Here is an 18,297-nt window from a genome sequence, read left to right on the forward strand (position 1 = left end):
AAATATATATAACACGCCATTTACTGTCTTTACCATTGTCAAGTATATGGCTCAATAGTGTTTCGAATAGTCCCATTGTCGTGTGACAGCCACGAAATGTTTTCTTCTTAAAAAACTGAAACTCTACTCATTAAACCACTGTTGTGGCGCGTTCAAATCTAAGACCCACGGTGCCAATTGAGATTAATTACGAGCCTTTATTAGCCGGCTGGCGACTGATCCTCCCCACTAGAGAGTCAGCCCCGGGTCTTTGGAGGAGGCAGCTTATAAAGCCCGAAACTACGTCCTGGTTGGCCTTGATCAAGCAAGCAAGCAGATTACAAAGGCAAAAGTTAGCTGTTAGCATCTAGCACAAGAAATATGGTTTCTGGTGGACAGCTATGTTATCTGTACTCCAACGGCAATATTGTTTTATTTTTCTTCTTGGGAGCCTTGGAGCTATTTACTCTTAGGCAGTTGGCACCTAGAGATATCACTCTCCGCCCTGTCCTTGGGGCTGACTTACTGAGGAATTGATACCAATAATCATAACAACATATTTTCCAAAGTAGTAATGGCCAGAATAAAGAGGGGAGATGTGAACAAGGAAGATGTTATTGAAATGTATTTTTTTACACTGTTACATCACCACTTCTTATCCGCTCCCTCCGCAGGAACTCGCCATTCTGCTTTCAATTTCTATGAACTGATTACTTTGCATACTTCATGTAAGTAGAATCAGTTTTTGTACTTTGTGACCAGCTTATTTCACGTAGTCCTCAAGGATGAAACTGGACTTCCTTTCTTTTGTTGACTGAATAATATTCCGTTGCATGTGCTATAGACTGAACTATGGGGGGGTCAGGTGTAGAATGCTATAGACCGAATATTTTTGCCCCTCAAGTAAATATGTTGAAATCTTAACCCCTGAGGGGATGGTATTAGCAGATGGGGCCTCTGAAAGGCCTGAGAGCTTCCTCTCCCTGTCCACCATGAGAAAATGCAACGGGAAGGACGCCATCTGCCACCTGAACCCAATCATGAACCTGACCACGCTGGCACCTTGGACTTCCAGCCTCCAGAACTGTGAGCAATACATTTCTGCTACTTAGAAGCCACTCAGTCTATGGTGTTTTATTCAAACATCCTGAAAGGACTAAGACATAGCACACTTTGTTTATCCATTTATCAATTGATGGCCACTTGGGTTGCTTCCACCTCTTGACCGTTGTGAATAACGCTGCTATAAACAGGGGTGTGCAAATCTCTCTCGGGATCCTACTTCCAGTTCTTTCGGATATGTACCCAGAAGAGGGATTCTTAGGTCATGTGGTAGTTTCCTTTTTAATTTTTTGAGGAGTTGCCAGATTGTTTTCTATAGCAGATGCACCATTTTACAGTCCCACAAAACATGCACATTGGTTCCATTTTTTCCACATCCTCACCAGCACTTGTTATTTTCTGTTGTTTTGGTTTTTATTGTAACTCCCCTAAAGGGTATGAGGTGATATCTCACTATGGTTTTGATTTGCATTTCTCTAAGGATTACCAAAGTTGAGTATCATTTTTATGTGTCCATTGAATATTGGTATATTATCTTTGGAGAAATATAGATTCGAATCTTTTGACATTGTTAAACTTGTGTTATTTGGGTTTTTTATGTTCACTTGTAGTTCTTTGTATATTCTGAATATTAACACCTTATTGGATACATTTTTTCTACCGTTCTGTAGGTTTCCTTGGCAATCTGTTGAGTCTATCCTTCTGTGCACAGAAACTTTTGAGTTTCATGTAGTCCCATCTGTCTATTTTTGCTTTGGTTGTCTGTGCTTTTGGTGTAAATATCCAGAAAATTATTGCCAAATCCAATTTCATAAGGCTTCCCCCACCCCGAGGTTTTCTTTAAAAGAGTTTTATACGATTTAGTCTTAATTTTAGGTTTTTACTACATTTTGAGTTGTTTTGTATAGAGGACAATATATTTGTGATGGAAACTTAAAATTGAATAAAAGAATCGCAACTATGAGGGCAATTTTCCAAACATTTATTGTTTAAATGCTGTATGTTCTCGCATGTGAAATTTAGAATGGATGAACTCAAAAAAAAAAACAAAAACAGAGTAGGATGGTGATTGCAAGGGGCTGAGGGCGGGGACACGGGGAGATGGTGGTCAAGGGTTCATTCTTCCTGTCGCGAGATGAATAACTTCTGGGATCCAGTCTCATGTACACCATGGTGACGATACTTAATAGCATTGTATTATATACTTGAACGTTGTTAAGAGAGTAACTCCCTAATGTAATAACCATAAAATGATAATTATACAAGAGGATAGAAAAGTTAACTAAACTGATTGTGGTAATCGTTTCACAATATACATGTATAACAAGTCATCACATCGTATACCTTCAGTTTACATATGTTATATGTCCATATCTTAATAAATCTTGGGATAACTCACTTAATTATAAGGTTCTGTGAAGTTTATCACATTAACGGATATAAGATTTATGACAATAATAACACGAATGGTGAGAGGAATGTATATGTACCTAAAGTACGGAAATTTTTTCCATTTTCAAGAATAGATAAAAATACCAATGGAAGAACAATTGCAATATATCAAGGATGTATATTTTAATAACTAGGCAACTACAAAAAGTAATAAAAATTACATAAACAAATGTGAATACAAAAACGATGGATTAATAGAAGACATGAGTTTAATCCAAAAGGAGGCAAAAAAGTTTTAAGTAAAAAAAGAAAAAAAAAAGAAACAGGACCGATTGACTACAACTAGAAATAGAACTAATTAGATTATCTGTAATAAGACAAAACAATCTGAATAGAAGATAGAGTGCCAGACTCCATTTTCGAAAAGAACATAAGCTATTTGAGAGACTTCTTTAACCATAAGAACACAAAGTGATTGAAAACCAAATAATGGAAAAGGAAATGACATGCAGACGGTAATAAAATACTTATAATAATATCCGTGACAAGTATTTCTAAAGAGAAAATTCAGTTCAACAAGAATATACAGGAAGTCTAAATTTATACACACCTAATGACAGTTTCAGAATATACAAAATACAAGTTGGTAGACATACTTCCCTCAGTTATTAGGAGAACAGGCAACAAATAAAATAAAATCAGTAAGGATAGAAAAGATTTGAACACAATAAGACAACTTGACCTAACTTAGAGATAGAAAGCACTACATCCAAAACTGCAAAACAGACGTTTTTTCTCACAAAAGTAGACGGCAGGGATAACAAAGGGAAAGCAGAAGACAATAAAATTGAAAACAGAAAAGCAGTTTAAAAACAATGAATGCATATACTTGTACTTTTAAAATATCAATCGAGGAGATAAATGCCTAATGAGATTTACAAGATCAGGATGAGAAGAATGAAATGAGCAACATGGTGAGGAAAGGGGTGACATCACTACCTACCCAATATGTAGTGCAAGGGCAATAAGGGCACTTCCATGCACAGAAATGTAACAACTTCGATAAATGGAGCAATTCAGGAAAACGACCAACTACAGACTGTTTCTTCTAAAGATAAATATAAACTTACCATAGGGCCCAGTCATCCCACCCCTAGGAAGGTTCGTACATGAGTGTTTGTAGTGTCATTATTCACAGCCATCAAAAAATAAAAACGACCCAAACATCCTTCGTGGGTAAGTGGATAAAGAAACATGGTGCTTCGATACGACGGAATACTACTTGGCAATAAAAAGAAATGAACTATGATCTATCACAAAGGTTGTGCTGAGTGAAAGAAGTCAGTCTCAAAAAGTTACTCAGCACGCGACTCCATTTTTATGACATTCTCAAAGAGACGTAACTATGGTTATGCAGGACAGATGGGTGGTTGCCCCGACTTAAGGCCGGTTGGAAGGTATAACCAATGTATAGAACAAGGGAATATTTGAAACAATGGAATTATTCGGTATTCTAATTTTGGTGGTGTCGATTAAACAAATCTATAGATTTTTAAATATTTTTCCAGCATTATCGACATATAATTGACATACAACATTGTGTAAACTTCAGAGGCATGTGTTGATTTGATACACTTATATGCTGCAAAAATGACTGTTACCAATGCTAACACCTCCATCGTGTCACATAATTATCGTTTCTTAATTTGTGCTGAGAACATTTAAGACCTACTCTCTTAGCAACTATGAAGTACATAATACTGTACTACCTATATATTTTTAAAATTCACCCAACTGTACAATAGAAAAATACATGGTACTATATGATCGCTTAAAAACAAAATTCACTGGTGGATATATTCAATAATATCTTTGAGATACTGGGATACACAAAGATTTCATAATCGGGACCGAAAGAGCACGTCCATGAACTATCTGACCTTGTGTCTCTGGTGCTCTCGATCCTCCCTATAAAGGTGCGGACGTGGGCGCATTTCCCCTCACCTGGCATGGCGGGCTGCCTCGGTTCCTGACTCATCTCCACTGCTCATCCTTCCAACCTCAGTTCGGCCCCCTTTCTTCTGCAGGTGGGCCCTGACCACCGGAGCTAGGTGCACAGTCTGTGTGCTGAGCTTGGTGGTGGAAGCAGAGTGGGTACTTACAGAAACATTCATCTAGTCGCCTTGCATATATTACTCAATTTAAGTTAGACATCAAAAATCAATAAACAAAAACCATTAGTCGAAACAGATTCAACAAAAAAGGATAGAAGATTCAGATTTAATTTGCTTCTAGAAACTCTTGCAGACACTAAATAGTAAAATCAATTTATTTCTTGTGTTATTTGGTGAAATTTTTATTTATTTTTATGTTAATGCTGGGATATTTTTATAACAATCAGTAGGAGGTAGGTGCCTTTAACCCGGGAAAGAAGACCTGTGCTCATGTCTCTAATGTGTATCGATGTCTACACTGATAGGGAAGTTTGTGAGACCGGACACTCAGGTGTTAACCAGGTAATGGTAACTTCTGGGGAACAGGAGGATAAGGCCTCAAGTTCATTCTCTCCCTGGGCGTAGGGACGGAGAGAGAGGAGCAAGGTGGTGGTGAGGGAGGTGGGGGAGGGCCAAAACAGAGACAAATGGTAACTCGAATGGGAGGCATGGGCAGAAACAAGGGGCAGTCGGTAAAGGTGTGTGTTACTTGTGTGTTTTTTTTTTCTTTTTTCTTTTTTTGGTATCTTATGGTGTTTTGACATCTTCATCTTACAAATCTTGCTGTCCAGGGAGAGACAGCTCCCATCCCAGGGTCTAACCTATTCTTAGAAACAGCAAAGGGCTCAGCCTGTGACAGTGTTTCAGGAGCAAAACCACCAATCCTGAGCCCATATTCCCTTTACCTAACTCTCATACCCCAAGCAGTCCTAAAATCTGAGACCAGGAACCAGACAACTAGAGACCACCCACATGGGCCAGAGCCCCCAGAATAAATCCAAGCAGCCGCTCCTCAACTGTTTGCCCCGCCTTACCTTGTACTTCCCATAAAAAAAAAAAAAATAGAGCCTCGTTATTGAGCCTTCCCCTCACCTGATTCTGCCTCCTGAGCAAAGCAGGCACTTCCCCATGGCACTGCCTGGTCTGGCAGGGCCTCGCCTCTCAGGAAATTTAAGTCATAAAAGTCTTTTTTCAATAACATTGACTCTCGAGTCATTACTCTGTCTTCTCCACAAATTACAATCCCATGGGTACAACTGACACAGGGTGTGAGTCAAGAGCTCCCGGGGAGAAGCTGATATCGATGTCCCATGTCTCATCCTCTAGAAGGAGGGAGGCTCAGTCAGGATCTCGAACTTACTCGCTGGGCGTCTCCACACCTGCAGAACCAGCACAGCCTCAGCTCAGACAGTCTGCTGGCCGCTGTAACTGTAACTCCAGGTAGGCCGGGACTGCTCAGCCATACCTGGAACCCAGGAGCCAAGACCAGACTTCCGTGGAGAGGGAGGACCTGCTCACCTGGTATAGTAGATCCAGGTGAGGCCATAGGTGAGGAGGAAGCCAGCCCCCATGAGGGCCCCTCTGATCACGGTGAGAACCAGGGGCCAGGAGCCCTGCCGCTCCTCAGGCACGCATCTACAGGAAGTGGGGCTTCCTGGGGAAGAGGAGAGGTGAGTGAAGTCATGTCCCCAGGTCCCAGTCCCTCCCATGGCCCCAACACCTGACCAGGGTGCCCTCCCCAGGCATCTGTCCTGCAACTCACTCTGCACAGAGAGGCTCAGGGAAATGTTTTGGGAGCCCAGTGAGTGCTGAGCCCAGCAGGTGAACTCTCCTCCATCTGCAACTCCTACATGGGGCAGCTCCAGGACCCCTGGTGCCGAGGGCTGGGAGGGGCTCAGGGCTTTTCCATCCTGGGACCAGCTCAGTGTGGCAGGAGAGTTGCTGTCAGCCTCGCACACCAGGCACAGGAACTGGCCCTCCTGGACAAGTAGTGACGAGCGGCTGCTCAGGGTCTTCAGGACTGGGTGGGAGGTACACGGCAGGTGGGTAAAGGGCAGTGACCCTGGTGGTCAGGTCAGGCTACCAGAAGGAAGGGGGCTGAGCTGAGGTGGGACGGTTGAGACGTCAGCAGGCAGCTCAGGCAATGTTCCAGGAACTGAGGCAGCGTGCCAGGTGAGGGGAAGTGCACCCACATCTGCAAACTCATGGGGAAACCAAGAGCATCGAAGATCGATAGTGGTGGAAGGAAGGTAGGGCAAAAATTTAGGGGCCTTGGATACCAGGTGAGGTATCCAAGTGAGGGCATGGAGGGTTGCTCAGGGAATTATTGGAGTGGCTGTGACTAGGGGAGACACAGAGTCAGCACTGAGTCTAGAAAATCCTGCTGGGACCAAATGAGGCTGGATGGGAGGGATCGGGCAGGAGGCAGACAGGCCGCGCGGGAGACTGAGGTTATGGACCAGTCTTGGGGCAAGACTGGAGCTGGCCCAGGAGCCAAAGGGGAATGGAAACATGGACTTCCTGACACTTGCTGACTCATGTGGTGCAGCAGGGGAGAAAGGAAGCCACCTAGACTGACGTCCAGACCGTATTTGGCCCTAGTGGAGGGAGGGGCCTGTGCAGTTGAGAGACACTGGCGAGAGGCAGCCACATGTGCAAGTCTGTGGGAGGCATCGGGATGAGGTCAGCACAGGGACTGGATCTTTGGCAAAGACACGGAAGGGGTGAGCACACCCATGAAAGTGCGGAGGTTGAAATGGGGTCCGGTGGAGCTATGGGAGTGGGAACGCCGAAGGCTCCTGGAGGAGATGATCAGGTCAAGATGAAGGAGGGCGCCTATCAGGAGGGGAGGGCAGACAGGAATTCCAGAAAAGGAAGCAGATCCTGGAGCTGTCAACATCGCAGACACAGAAAGTGGATGGTAGCTGGTAGGGGCTGGGTCTGGAGGCAGGGAAGGGGGCGTTGCTGTATCATGGCCTCAGAGTTTCAGTTCTGCAAGATGGAAAGAATCCTGCCCATGGTGGCACAGCTCTGCAAACATGTGAACACTGCCGAGCTGTCCCCTTAAAACTGGCGAAGCCACTGAATTCTATGTATGCGTGACTTCCCGCCAGGAAAAATAAACTGGAAAACTAGAGGAAAGGACAAGCGGCAGCCAGGGGCAATACTAGGTCTGTCAACGTGGGTCCCTGATGAGAGGGTGCTGTCGGGTGAGCGGGGAGGGTCTCCTCAATCCCGGAGCTTACAGACACCCCGCTACCCTCACAGCCCCAGAGAACAGGACACCTTTCCCACCTGTGCAGTTTCCCTGGGAGAAGCGGATGGTCAACGCTGGGGCATCTGGGAAAGAAAGACGTGGTGAGGACGGGAACTGTGTCCCTTGGCCTCAGGAGCCACCTAAGTGGAGGGGATGGGACTTGCTTCCCCAGTTTCCTCCAGGAAATGGGTTCCTGGTGTGGAACCCTACTCTGGCCCCCAGTGACCAGCCATCCCTCCGAACTCACAGGAGACATTGAGCCTGATGGTCCTCTCTGTGATCACCCGATTTCCTTGGCGTTTCACCTGACAGGTGAGGTTGGTGCCGTGATCCCCGGGCCTCGGTGTGAAAGTGAGCACTGAGGAAGAGCGGACGCTCTGGGGCTTCCGAGAGTCCAGAGCAGCTCCCACCCAGGAGAAGCTGAGACTCTCCCCTCCACAGTACCCTGGCAGGCTGCAGGTCAGGCGCGCGGGACGGCCGGATTCCAGGCCCTCCAGTCCATGGATGTCCGGCTTTTCTGTCAGGTCTGAGGAGCAGACAGGGAGGTGCCTGGGCACCAGGGTGTGGGGACTCATGCCTCAGGGCCCAACCTCATCCCAGGTCCTGCATCTCTTCCCACCATTCCAGCCCCAAAGCCTGGATAGTGGCTGTCCAGTGTCCTATCCCTGTTCTGACACAGGGTCCCACATCCCAGGTTCTCTCCTGGGCCCATGTCGTACCTGTCACCTGCAAATCCAGCATGTTACCCTGGTAATTATGGTTCACATATCCTCTCTCCACTCGGAAGTAGTAGTTTCCTGTGTCACTCTTTCTGGCGTCTCTGATGCCCAGTGAACAGTTGTTGGTCATGGGGTCCCCAAGGAGGCGGAATCGGCCCTTCTTCTCCACAGACACTACTCTCTTTGGGTTGTTCGTGGCCACAAGATTGTTGCTGCGTGCGTCGTACCAGTACATGTAGAGTTCGGCAGAGGGATGCCATGCACTCCAGGAATAAGAGAAGTAGCAAGGCAAGAAGACGCACAGACCCTCCTGCACTGTCACTGATTTCTGAACTCGGAGCTCGAACCCAGAATTGTCCTGAAGGGACCCTGTGGGGACACAGAGACTCAGCTGCAGCTCTGGTCCCTGCCCCGCCTATGCCTGTACCTCCCCCGCTCACCCCACTCACCTCCCCACAGCAGGGGCAGCAGCAGCAGGGGCACCATGTCTGCATCTGACAGGGCAGAGCCTGGGTCCAGGTCCCTGTGTCAAGGAAGGAAATGTGCAGAGTGTGTGCTGGGGCCAAGGACTCCCCAACAGGAAGCAAAGGCTAAAAGAACTGTGGCCACGCCTGGAAGGGGAACTTGGGCTCCACAGCCATGGGAGTGATTTGGGAAATAAAATGCCTCATGTCCCCCTCCCCTCATTTGCAAATGCGTCCCCCGAACTAGTGAGATAGCAAAAGGCTTGTCTAGGACCATAAGGCCCCTTTGCTGCAGCCTTTTCCTCTGTACCAAGTCTACACAGGGAAGGGAACACCACCTACCTGGCCAGCTCCCTGGGGATCGGAGCCTCTGGGCCCTCAGAGAGGCCAATATCTAATCCATTATCACGTCATGGAGGCAGCGCTGAGAGGAGTGCGGCGAAGTGTCCAGGTGGCAGAAGTCCATCCCTCTGTCTGGAGAGAAGTTAAGTTCTCAGGGACAAACACATCAGGTGCCTTGTGATCCCCACCAGTGATGCTGGAGTCAGGTCCCAATTCCCATCTCTCATCCCAGGTGGCCTCAGACTGTGACCCTAGCATTGATGCCCAGAGGAAGCCTGAGAGCTGGCCATTTGCAGTGTGGAAGTTTAGGGCATGGAGTGACCAGGTTGCAAGCCAGACACCTACCTACCTCACCTATCACCCGTTCCACTTTACCAAAGCTATTTAGCCTTGGTAAAGACTAAGAACAGGAAAACAGAAGAGGAATAGTTGAGGACTGCTGGAATTTTAAAAAACATGGCTAGACTGGACAACCTCAGGGCCCAGTATGTAACAAGAGTCTATCTGAGAACAAAGCCAACAAGAGAAGGAAGAGCTGTAGGGTTAGCAAATAAAGAAAGAGAATGTTGGGGACATTACCAAGCTCTGGAACTTTCTGTTTCTGAAACCAGCGTACTTGAGAATTTTTTAAGCTGAGTTGACACTTTGCTTTTGTTCTGTTTCGTCTTCTCCAACCCAAGCTAGAAAGACCTAGTGTGGGTCTCACGCAACCTCTCCCCTAACAACAAGTCCACACCCAGTCACCTTCTCTGCCTTGGCCCCCAAAACTGCCAAAAACCTACCTGTGAAGCATGACTTCAGTTTCATCATTCACGACTTTTCTGCAGACTTCTGTCGGCTTTGAGCTTGGGAAGCCTCTCGCTATATATGGCTGCACTGCACACGATGCAATATCATCTCCTTCCACCAAAATCAAATCCAGGCACCATTTGTCAAAAGCACTTGCCGAGTTGTTCTCTTTATACTTGTCTACTTTACTCATTTACCATAACTACCTCGTCCTTACAAGGATTTGATTGGGGGCTCCCTAAATGTACCAAACAAAACCCCACAAGCTGTAGTTTCCACTAACTGGTCTTAGAGGAAACTCACCTTGAGAAAAGGGAGAGAAACCAAAGGGCAAGGGCTCCCCCTGCTGGACGTGGAGAACTTAGCATCTTTGACATATTTCAGTCATTAAGCTACCCACGTTCCCAAAGTGTACCTGTGTAAGGCCTAGCCTCCAACAAAAGTGTGCAAAAGAAAGAAAAATAAAAATGACATTGCAGGAGACCTCTGGTTTCATCTGTGACATGCAGATTTCTTGGACTATCACTCTCATTCTTACAAAAAAAAGCTGAATAAATTGGAGATCAATTCTTTTTCTTAGACCCATCAAAGAACTAAGGTCACGGAGCAAGCCACCACCCCAAAATCTAGGGAGACCAGAAAATGCAGAAAGTTAACTGAGATCTTTTTCCCTTGAAGCAGAAGCTGCCAGAGCCATAAATCGATAGGGACATTTGCATGGTAAGTTTGACAATGAGGGAGAGGCCGAATGCAGACTACCAGGAGATTGAGAAACTCCTATGAGTCTCTGTCTTCAGGGTCCCCACACTTCTGTGCATCTTACCTCCAGGAACCCCATCAGGTTTGCACAGGGAAGAGCCCCTCATAACTCTGGCAGGGTTAGCAATGAGTAATCATTGTGAAATTAGCATAGGACATTTCCCATAACATAAGCCTACTCTCCAAGGAATCCCTGTACCAGAGCCGGTTCCCATCTTGAGGGAGGCATTTCCCTAAATCCGGCACAGTCTAGCCTTCCTGTCTCACCTCAGAGGGGTGGAGGGAAGCTGAGGGTCACGTGCAAGAGCCACAGCCCAAAGACACAGACCCACTTGTGTGGGTCCCAATCTTGGTAGTGATGCTATTAGCTAGGAAGGCCTGGGCACCCGCCTGGCCTTTATTACTTGCAGCCAGCCCCCACAGATATTTCCCTGACCAGAGCCAGTGTTGCAGTTCCTAGGATGACTGCAGAATGTGCTTCAGCAAAAACCATCAGGAAAATCTGAGGAACAAGATTTATTATTCACAAGTCCCAGAAGGCCACACAGCAAGAGAAGGAGGATGGACCTGGGATCTGCTGGAGAGGGGGCGTGGTAGGGTTTCACAGGTTCTCTCTTTATTGACTAATTTAAAGCATAAGAGAGGGAATCAGGGTGTGGGAAGGGAGAAGCTGGATCACTCAAGTGGTCAGTTATCTAGGTTACCCCAGACTTTAAAAAAGAGAACTTTGAGGGGCGAGGGTTAACTCTTTATATCGTTGTTTTGCTAGTAGCTGTGTCTTAGGTTGGCAATGTTTATTCAAGATGGATGTCTTTTGAAATGAATGCCCCAACAATCAAAAGTTTAGTGACAGGCACTTCCACTATACTCATTAAGATTTAATCATAACATGTGGTGGGTTAAATAGTGACCTCTAAAGATATACAGGCCCTAATCCCTGTAAATGTGACCTCACATGGCAAAAGAAATTTTGCAGATGTGATTAAGTTAAGAGCCTCGAGAGAGGGAGTTGATCCTGAATTATCTGGGTGAGCTCTAAAGGGCATCATGAGGGTCTTTAAAAGATAAGAGGCAGAGGGAGATTTGACTACAGAAGAGGAAAAGACGATGTAATGATGGAAATAGACACCAGAGTGATACACTCTGATGATGGAGGAAGGTGCCACAAGCCATGGAATATTACGAGGCCACTTGAAGCTGGAAAGACATGGAAAACAGACGTTCCCCTCAGGGGCTCCAGAAGGAACCAGTCCCACTGGCACTGGCACTTTAGCCTCATGAAACTGGTTTTGGATTTCTGACCTCTAGAAACAAATATATTTGCATTGTTTCAGCCACTGAGTTTGTAGCCGTTGGTTACAGCAGCCATAGGAAACTAATAAGGCTAGAGAATACTTCCCTTAGCCACACCTGCAAGCCTCTAGTATAATACAGTGGATTACAGCTGAAAGAGGGCAGGAGAAGAAATTTGAAGTATGGCAAACTCCTAGTCACATCAACATAAAACCTTACACTAAATGTATCTCAGTTCCTATCCCTCCATTCATCATATATAGCTATATGGCTACCAATTAAAAAAAAAAATCAAAGCATGCTAAAAGCTAAAACAAAGATTGAAAAAACAACAACAATGAACTACAGGGAGGACATATGAAAACTTCCTCATTTTGCTGTGAACCTAATACTGCTCTAAAAATTAAAGTATATATTTTTTAAAACATCAACAATGTTACAGTCAGCAAAAAACAAACCAAACATCAGAACCAGACTCAGACATGACACTGATGTTGGAATTACCACACCAAGAATTAAAAATCACCATGAGTACTGTGTTAAAGGTTCTAAAGGAAAAAGTAGACAACCTACAAGAACAGATGGGAATGTAGAAGAGAGATGGAAGCTCTAAGATAGACTGGGAAAAGAAATGCTAGAAATTGAAAACATTGTAACAGAAATTAAGAACAACTGGCTTCTCTGGTTGACAGCAAAAGTACTCTCCCCTCCTGCAATACTAACATGAGTCCGGGAGGGAAAAGCCCCCAGCCCCTGGAGTCCTGGCTTGGGGAAGTATTGACAAATATTTTAATTAATGAACATGCCCTATCTCTTATTTAGGGCTTCTTTAATTTGTCTTGGCAACATCTTACAGCTTCAGTGTTGAGGTCTTGAAATTCTTTTGTTAGTTTTAAATTTAGGAATTTCTGTGATTTGGGGTGCTTTTAAAAAATATTTCGTATTTTAATTTAATCCTATGATGTTGCTAATATTTCTGTATGTTGATTTTGGATGCAGCTACTCTGTTAACTTCACAGATTAATCCCAATCGTTTGGTTTTAGACTATTTTGAATTTTCTGTGTACACTATCTTGTCAACAAGAATGTTCTGGTTCTCCTTTTCAAATCACTATGCCTTTTTTTCTTTTTCCTGCCTCACTGAATCCTCTAGTAGTTTCAGTACAATGTTGAGAAGTGGTGAGAACATATGTCTTCTTTTTCTTGATCTTAGAGAAAAAGTGTTCAATATTTCACTCTTCAGTATAACTGGAAGCCCATCCTACACAAGTACAGTGAATATAGAGCCACTTGCCCCTCCCCGCCCCCAAATTCTAGATCTTAGTTTGCAATTAGTTTACATACGGGTTTTTAAAACATTCTAAATTTATTGGTTACAGTTTACCATTTGGAGATGTCTCACAATAACCCGAATGCCTAACTTCTTTTGAAAAATGTTAATATCTGGCATTTCCACCTGACAGAAATCAGCTGGGTCTGAGCAGGAGCTTCCAGCTTTATTCTGCTGCGTTCTCGCAGGAAGCATTATGGTCTCCACCCTGCGCTGAGGCCAAAGTTCAGGTACCATTTGTCAGTAAATTGGCCCCATTTTTTTTTTTTCCTTCCACATCTCCTACACTCAATTTCTATACCTCCTTTTCTACTCATCGAACTTGATTTTGTATCTCCTGGGAATATAGGTCCACTGACTCATCAAACAAAAAGTCCTCTAACCAGAGGTTTACCGTCTAACTTAATTTCTCAACGGTAAATCTTTCTCCGCCTGAGGCAGGGAGGCAATCAAAGTCCAAGTGCGTCACCTGCCGGACAAAGTGTGCTCTGCACACTGGGCCAGTAAATATGGTGAGGCCAGGGTCTGGAATTTAGATGCCCAATGCTCCAGCTCCCTCCAGTACAATTTTAACAAATAATAAAGTGGAAAAAAAATAGAGCATGGAAAAAATTATAAAGAATATTTAAATGATTAGCTTTAAGAAACTGAAATAAAAAACTGGTAGACTTTAGCAGCTTTTCACAAGGAAAGCAAAGAAAACTTTCTTTTTAGATTTAAGCAATGATAAGACAACGGAATAAAAATAGAACTAGGAAATCTAGGAAAAATAATTAAAAAGCAAATAATGACAATGAAAAATTAAAATGGATTTAGAAGCATAAATTACAATACTTGGCACACAGAAAATAAAAACCAGTAGCATAGAGTTTAGAGTCGGAAAAATCACACAGGATGCAGGAAAAAGAATCAAAGGGTGAACACGATGAGGGATGGAGGAATAGCTCTGGAGGAATCAAATTCTTTAGAGAATTCTTTGTTCAGTTCCTTGCTAATAACAGGAACACTTAGGATGAATGAATGATTTTTCAGAAACACGTAAATTATAAAACCATTCTCACAAAGGCAGAAACATATTAAATAGATGGGTAACTATGAAATAAAGTGACAGAATCATATTAAATTATTTCAAACTATCACCAAAACAATTCAGATTCAACATAAAATAAAAATAAAAAGCTTCCCAATTCTGTCTAGAGCCAGCGCTACATAATATAAAAACTAATAAAAAAATAAAAACACAAAACCTAATAAACTAAAATTCCAAATAGATCTCTATCAATAGAAACATCCAGTAAATTAAATATATATTTGTGCATATACATATACACACATATACGTATACATTATACATATACCATGGCCAAATGGATATTACCTAGGAATGCAGACATGATCAAATGTTAGAATATCTTTTAAAATAATAGTTGTTCTGTAATTAGGTAATTTTGATGTGGTCCTGGGAGAAAGGAACAACAGCATTTTCCCACTCCTCCATCTTGGCCCGGAAGTCTTCATAAATCTTTATTTAGATAGAGCAAAGGAGACTGTGCATATCACTTTATTACGGGCTAACAGGACACTCTTAAAATTCGTTATCTTTTTCAACAAAAATCCCCTTATAAAGGATTATTTCCTTAATCTATAAGTCTTTTTACCTACCTATCAGGTCACGCAGAACTGAAAACGGGTCTAAATGCTTCATTGTAAAACACTACACAGGCCACCGAAGGAGGCAGTCCTTGGATCACCTCTCTTTGCCATCTTTACTTCATTCCAAAAGCAATCTCACTGAGTATTGGTAACTCCCAAATGTACAACTGCATCCTCATTCTCTCCCCAGTGCTCCATACTCATAGATTTAATTGCCTGCCTGGGTATCTAATATGAGTCTTAAACTCATTATATCCAAAACTTTCTCTAGATTTCCGCTCCAAGCCTGCTCTTTCTACAGTCTTCCATGCCTCCATAGATGTTGACTCCATTTTTCAGTTGGTCAAGCCAAAGATCTCAGAATCATTTTTGTTTTCCTTCCCTCTCTTACACCCTACATCTAGTCAGAAATCTTCTCAACTCTACATTCAAAATTTATCCAGAACCTGTCCTCTTCTGCTTTTCTTCCCTTCCCTCCCCTCTCCTTCCCTTCCTTTCTATGTCTTTCTCTTCCTTTTCTGATCAATAGAGCTCTAAAGCCATCAGGTGTGGCAGAGCAAGATGGAGTGGTGGCCTAGAATGAGATGTCTCAAAGAGAGTGAACAGGGTGTCTACCCAAGAATGTCAAAGAAAAATGTCAGAACCTGAGCAAGTGAGAAGGCATTTGCATGTGTTTCTACTCAAGAATGACTCGGCAGGGCAATGAGAGATTCCTTGATGGAGTGGTGTGGAGTGAGGTAGGGACATCACAGCAAGAGAAACAGAGCTAAACAGGATAAAGACACAACCACACTGGGGAGGAATGGTGGCTGAGATGGGGAACTAATTACACTCAGGGGGTCTGCTCAAATAAGGAAGTGGATTATGGATAACGGGAAAGAGATTTTTCTCAGAGAAGAGATTACATATAGAGGAAGGCAGAAGACGAGAAAGACCCACGTGGCATAAGATTGGACCTGGTGGTAAAGGAGCGAACTCATGGATTTCAACATTTGTTTTATGAATGAATCAATGAATGAGTGTAGAGGAGACGCTATTTCCAACAAAGTCAAGAGTAAAGCAATGGCACCTGCTATCTCAGTTATTACTTAACATTCTAACAGTGAGGTTCTTAGTTGTGTGGGGAACCGATTTGGGTTAACTTAAGCAAAAAAAAAAAAAAAGGAATTCATTCATAGCACATTGGTCAGCTGACAGATTGGATGAGAAAGTTAAAGTGCCAAGTTTAAAAAATGGGTCAGAACCAAAGAAAACAATGAAAGGAGGATCATTGCCAAGTTTGCCTAGGGACAGCCTGGTTCCATGCCCACTGCCATCAAAGGGAGCACTGGACTCTTCTCTATGTCTTTATAAAGTCCAATGTGAGTTTACTCAGACACCTGCACAACAGCCACTAGGTTTCAGGGATAGCAAGTGTCTGGCTTCCTTACTGGTGAGAAGTGACATCTTGAGACTTCACACAGTGATGGAATTCCCCAGCAGAGAAATACAGTTCAGCTGCTCAATACAAACATTGTCCTTGAGAGTCTCAGCCATAAACAATTACAAAACAGAAACAAATAAGAGGTATAAATACTGGAAAGGATATATCCTTATATTTGCAATTAGTATGAGTGTAGACCTGGGAAATCCAAAATTAACTGCAAAACTATTAGAAGCAATATGATAACTTATTAAGGTATCAATTCCATTCCAGCTCGAATGACATTTAGAACCCAGCAAAATTATAAGGAATTGGGCACGCTTAGCTGCATGGAAAATGGTGTAGAAGCAATGTCGCATCATCTGTTAGCATTGCATCTACACATTCACTTAATCTCAATGATTCCACTCCTGGGAACCTATCCTATTTAAAGAAAAACCATCGGTATGTAAGGATAAATAAATGTACAAGGATGTTTATTGCAGCATTATTTGTGGTGGCAAAAACAGAACAAAAAACCTGAAACTGAAAACAAAATAAATGCCTATCAATCAGGTAATGGCTGAATAAACTTTGGTACGTGGACACCACTAAATACAAGGCAAACTTTTAAAAATCAGAACAAGGTGAATGAAGGAGGGATGCAAATTCAATTATTGTCATTAAGCCAGCTATTTGAAAAACTTGAAAAATGTAAAACAATGTCACTCTTTATATTGATTTTTGTTTTTGAAAATATAGGTATATTTTATTACGTACACGGACTGTTTTAACATGTATGGGTTTAACACTGTTTCTTTAAATGAATTAATATATAAATACTTTGACAATTCTCACTGGATGAGGATCATAAAGAAACTACAAATTAGAAAAAAATCAGACAACCCAGTAAAAAACCGGCTAATGACCTGACCAGACTTTGAAAAAACCAAGTCCAAATGACTGCTAATTATAATAAAAGGGTCTCCATTTTATTATTTAAAATAGTCATGATAAAAGATATAATGTGTGTCATTATATAAGTAATTAATAGAAAAACAAAAAATGTATATATAGTAATGTTAGTATTGCACTAATGTTAACCTCCTGAGGTTTTTAATTTTTAATATTATTGTGATAACACTTAATATGAGAGCTACCCTCTTAACAAATGTTTAAGTGTACAATATGGTGTTGTTGACTTTACATACAGTGTTGTATAGCAGGCCACCAGAACTTGTTCATCTGGCTTAACTAAACTCTGTGTCAATTCATGAATAATAACTCCCCATTCCCTCCTTCCTCTGACCCCTGGCAACTACCATTCCACTCTTGGATTCTATGAACTTGACCATTTGAGATACTCACAGAAGTGGAATCATTCAGTATGTCTTTCTGTGACTGGCTCATTTCAGTTAGCATATCTTCAGGTTCATCCTATTGTCACATGTTGCAGAATTTCCTTTTTTTTTAAAGGCTGAATAATATTCTGTTGGATGTATAGACCACATTTGTCTTTATTCATTCATCATCAGTGAACATTTAGGTTATTTCTACATTTTGGCTGTTGTGAATAGTGCTGCAATGAACGTGGGAGTTCTAATATCTTCCCGAAATTCTTATTTCCATTCTTTTGGGTAAATATCCAGAAGTGAGGTTGATGAATCACATGGTATTTCTATTTTTAATTTTTTTAGGATCCTCCACGCTGTTTTCCATAGCAACTGCACCATTTTGCATTGCTACCAACAGTGTACAAGGGTTCTAATTTCTCCACATTTCTGCCACATTTGTCTTTTGTTTTTCTGTTCCTAGCCATCCTGACAGGTGTGAGGTAGTATCTCACTGTGGTTTTTCTGATTT

The 18,297-nt window shown here is 42.8% G+C and overlaps 1 protein-coding gene across 4 annotated transcripts; it reads right to left on the reverse strand.

Annotated features, from left to right (window-relative positions):
* Positions 1 to 2,052: 2,052 nt before the first annotated feature.
* On the reverse strand, positions 2,053 to 18,130 carry LOC107500448 (sialic acid-binding Ig-like lectin 14). Of its 4 annotated transcripts, XM_016125701.2 has the most exons (8): positions 9,209 to 18,130; positions 8,852 to 8,925; positions 8,403 to 8,771; positions 7,931 to 8,209; positions 7,722 to 7,766; positions 6,190 to 6,447; positions 5,946 to 6,081; positions 2,053 to 5,806 (listed from the first exon to the last, which is right to left on the reverse strand). In XM_016125701.2, exons 2-8 carry the CDS (start codon positions 8,886 to 8,888, stop codon positions 5,770 to 5,772), a joined length of 1,161 nt encoding a protein of 386 aa, XP_015981187.2. In that variant the 5' UTR covers positions 8,889 to 8,925; positions 9,209 to 18,130; the 3' UTR covers positions 2,053 to 5,769. The 4 variants fall into 4 exon arrangements, with proteins under 4 accessions (XP_015981187.2, XP_036088534.1, XP_015981192.2 ...); XM_036232641.1 differs by lacking the exon at positions 7,722 to 7,766; XM_016125706.2 differs by lacking the exon at positions 6,190 to 6,447.
* Positions 18,131 to 18,297: the final 167 nt, after the last annotated feature.

The sequence above is a fragment of the Rousettus aegyptiacus genome, unplaced genomic scaffold (genome assembly GCF_014176215.1).
Source record: "Rousettus aegyptiacus isolate mRouAeg1 unplaced genomic scaffold, mRouAeg1.p scaffold_m13_p_14, whole genome shotgun sequence".
NCBI classification, from domain to species: Eukaryota; Metazoa; Chordata; class Mammalia; order Chiroptera; family Pteropodidae; genus Rousettus; species Rousettus aegyptiacus.

What these genes read in the sequence shown, in the direction of transcription:
- LOC107500448 (XM_016125701.2), bottom strand. Translation starts at nt 8,888, where the DNA reads ATGGTGCCCCTGCTGCTGCTGCCCCTGCTGTGGGGAG. An exon ending in GCTGGATTTGCAGGTGACAG is followed by an intron (nt 8,210 to 8,402) that starts GTACGACATGGG and finishes TCTGCTCCTCAG; the next exon opens with ACCTGACAGAAAAGCCGGAC. An exon ending in ACCTGGATCTACTATACCAG is followed by an intron (nt 5,807 to 5,945) that starts GTGAGCAGGTCC and finishes CTGGTTCTGCAG; the next exon opens with GTGTGGAGACGCCCAGCGAG.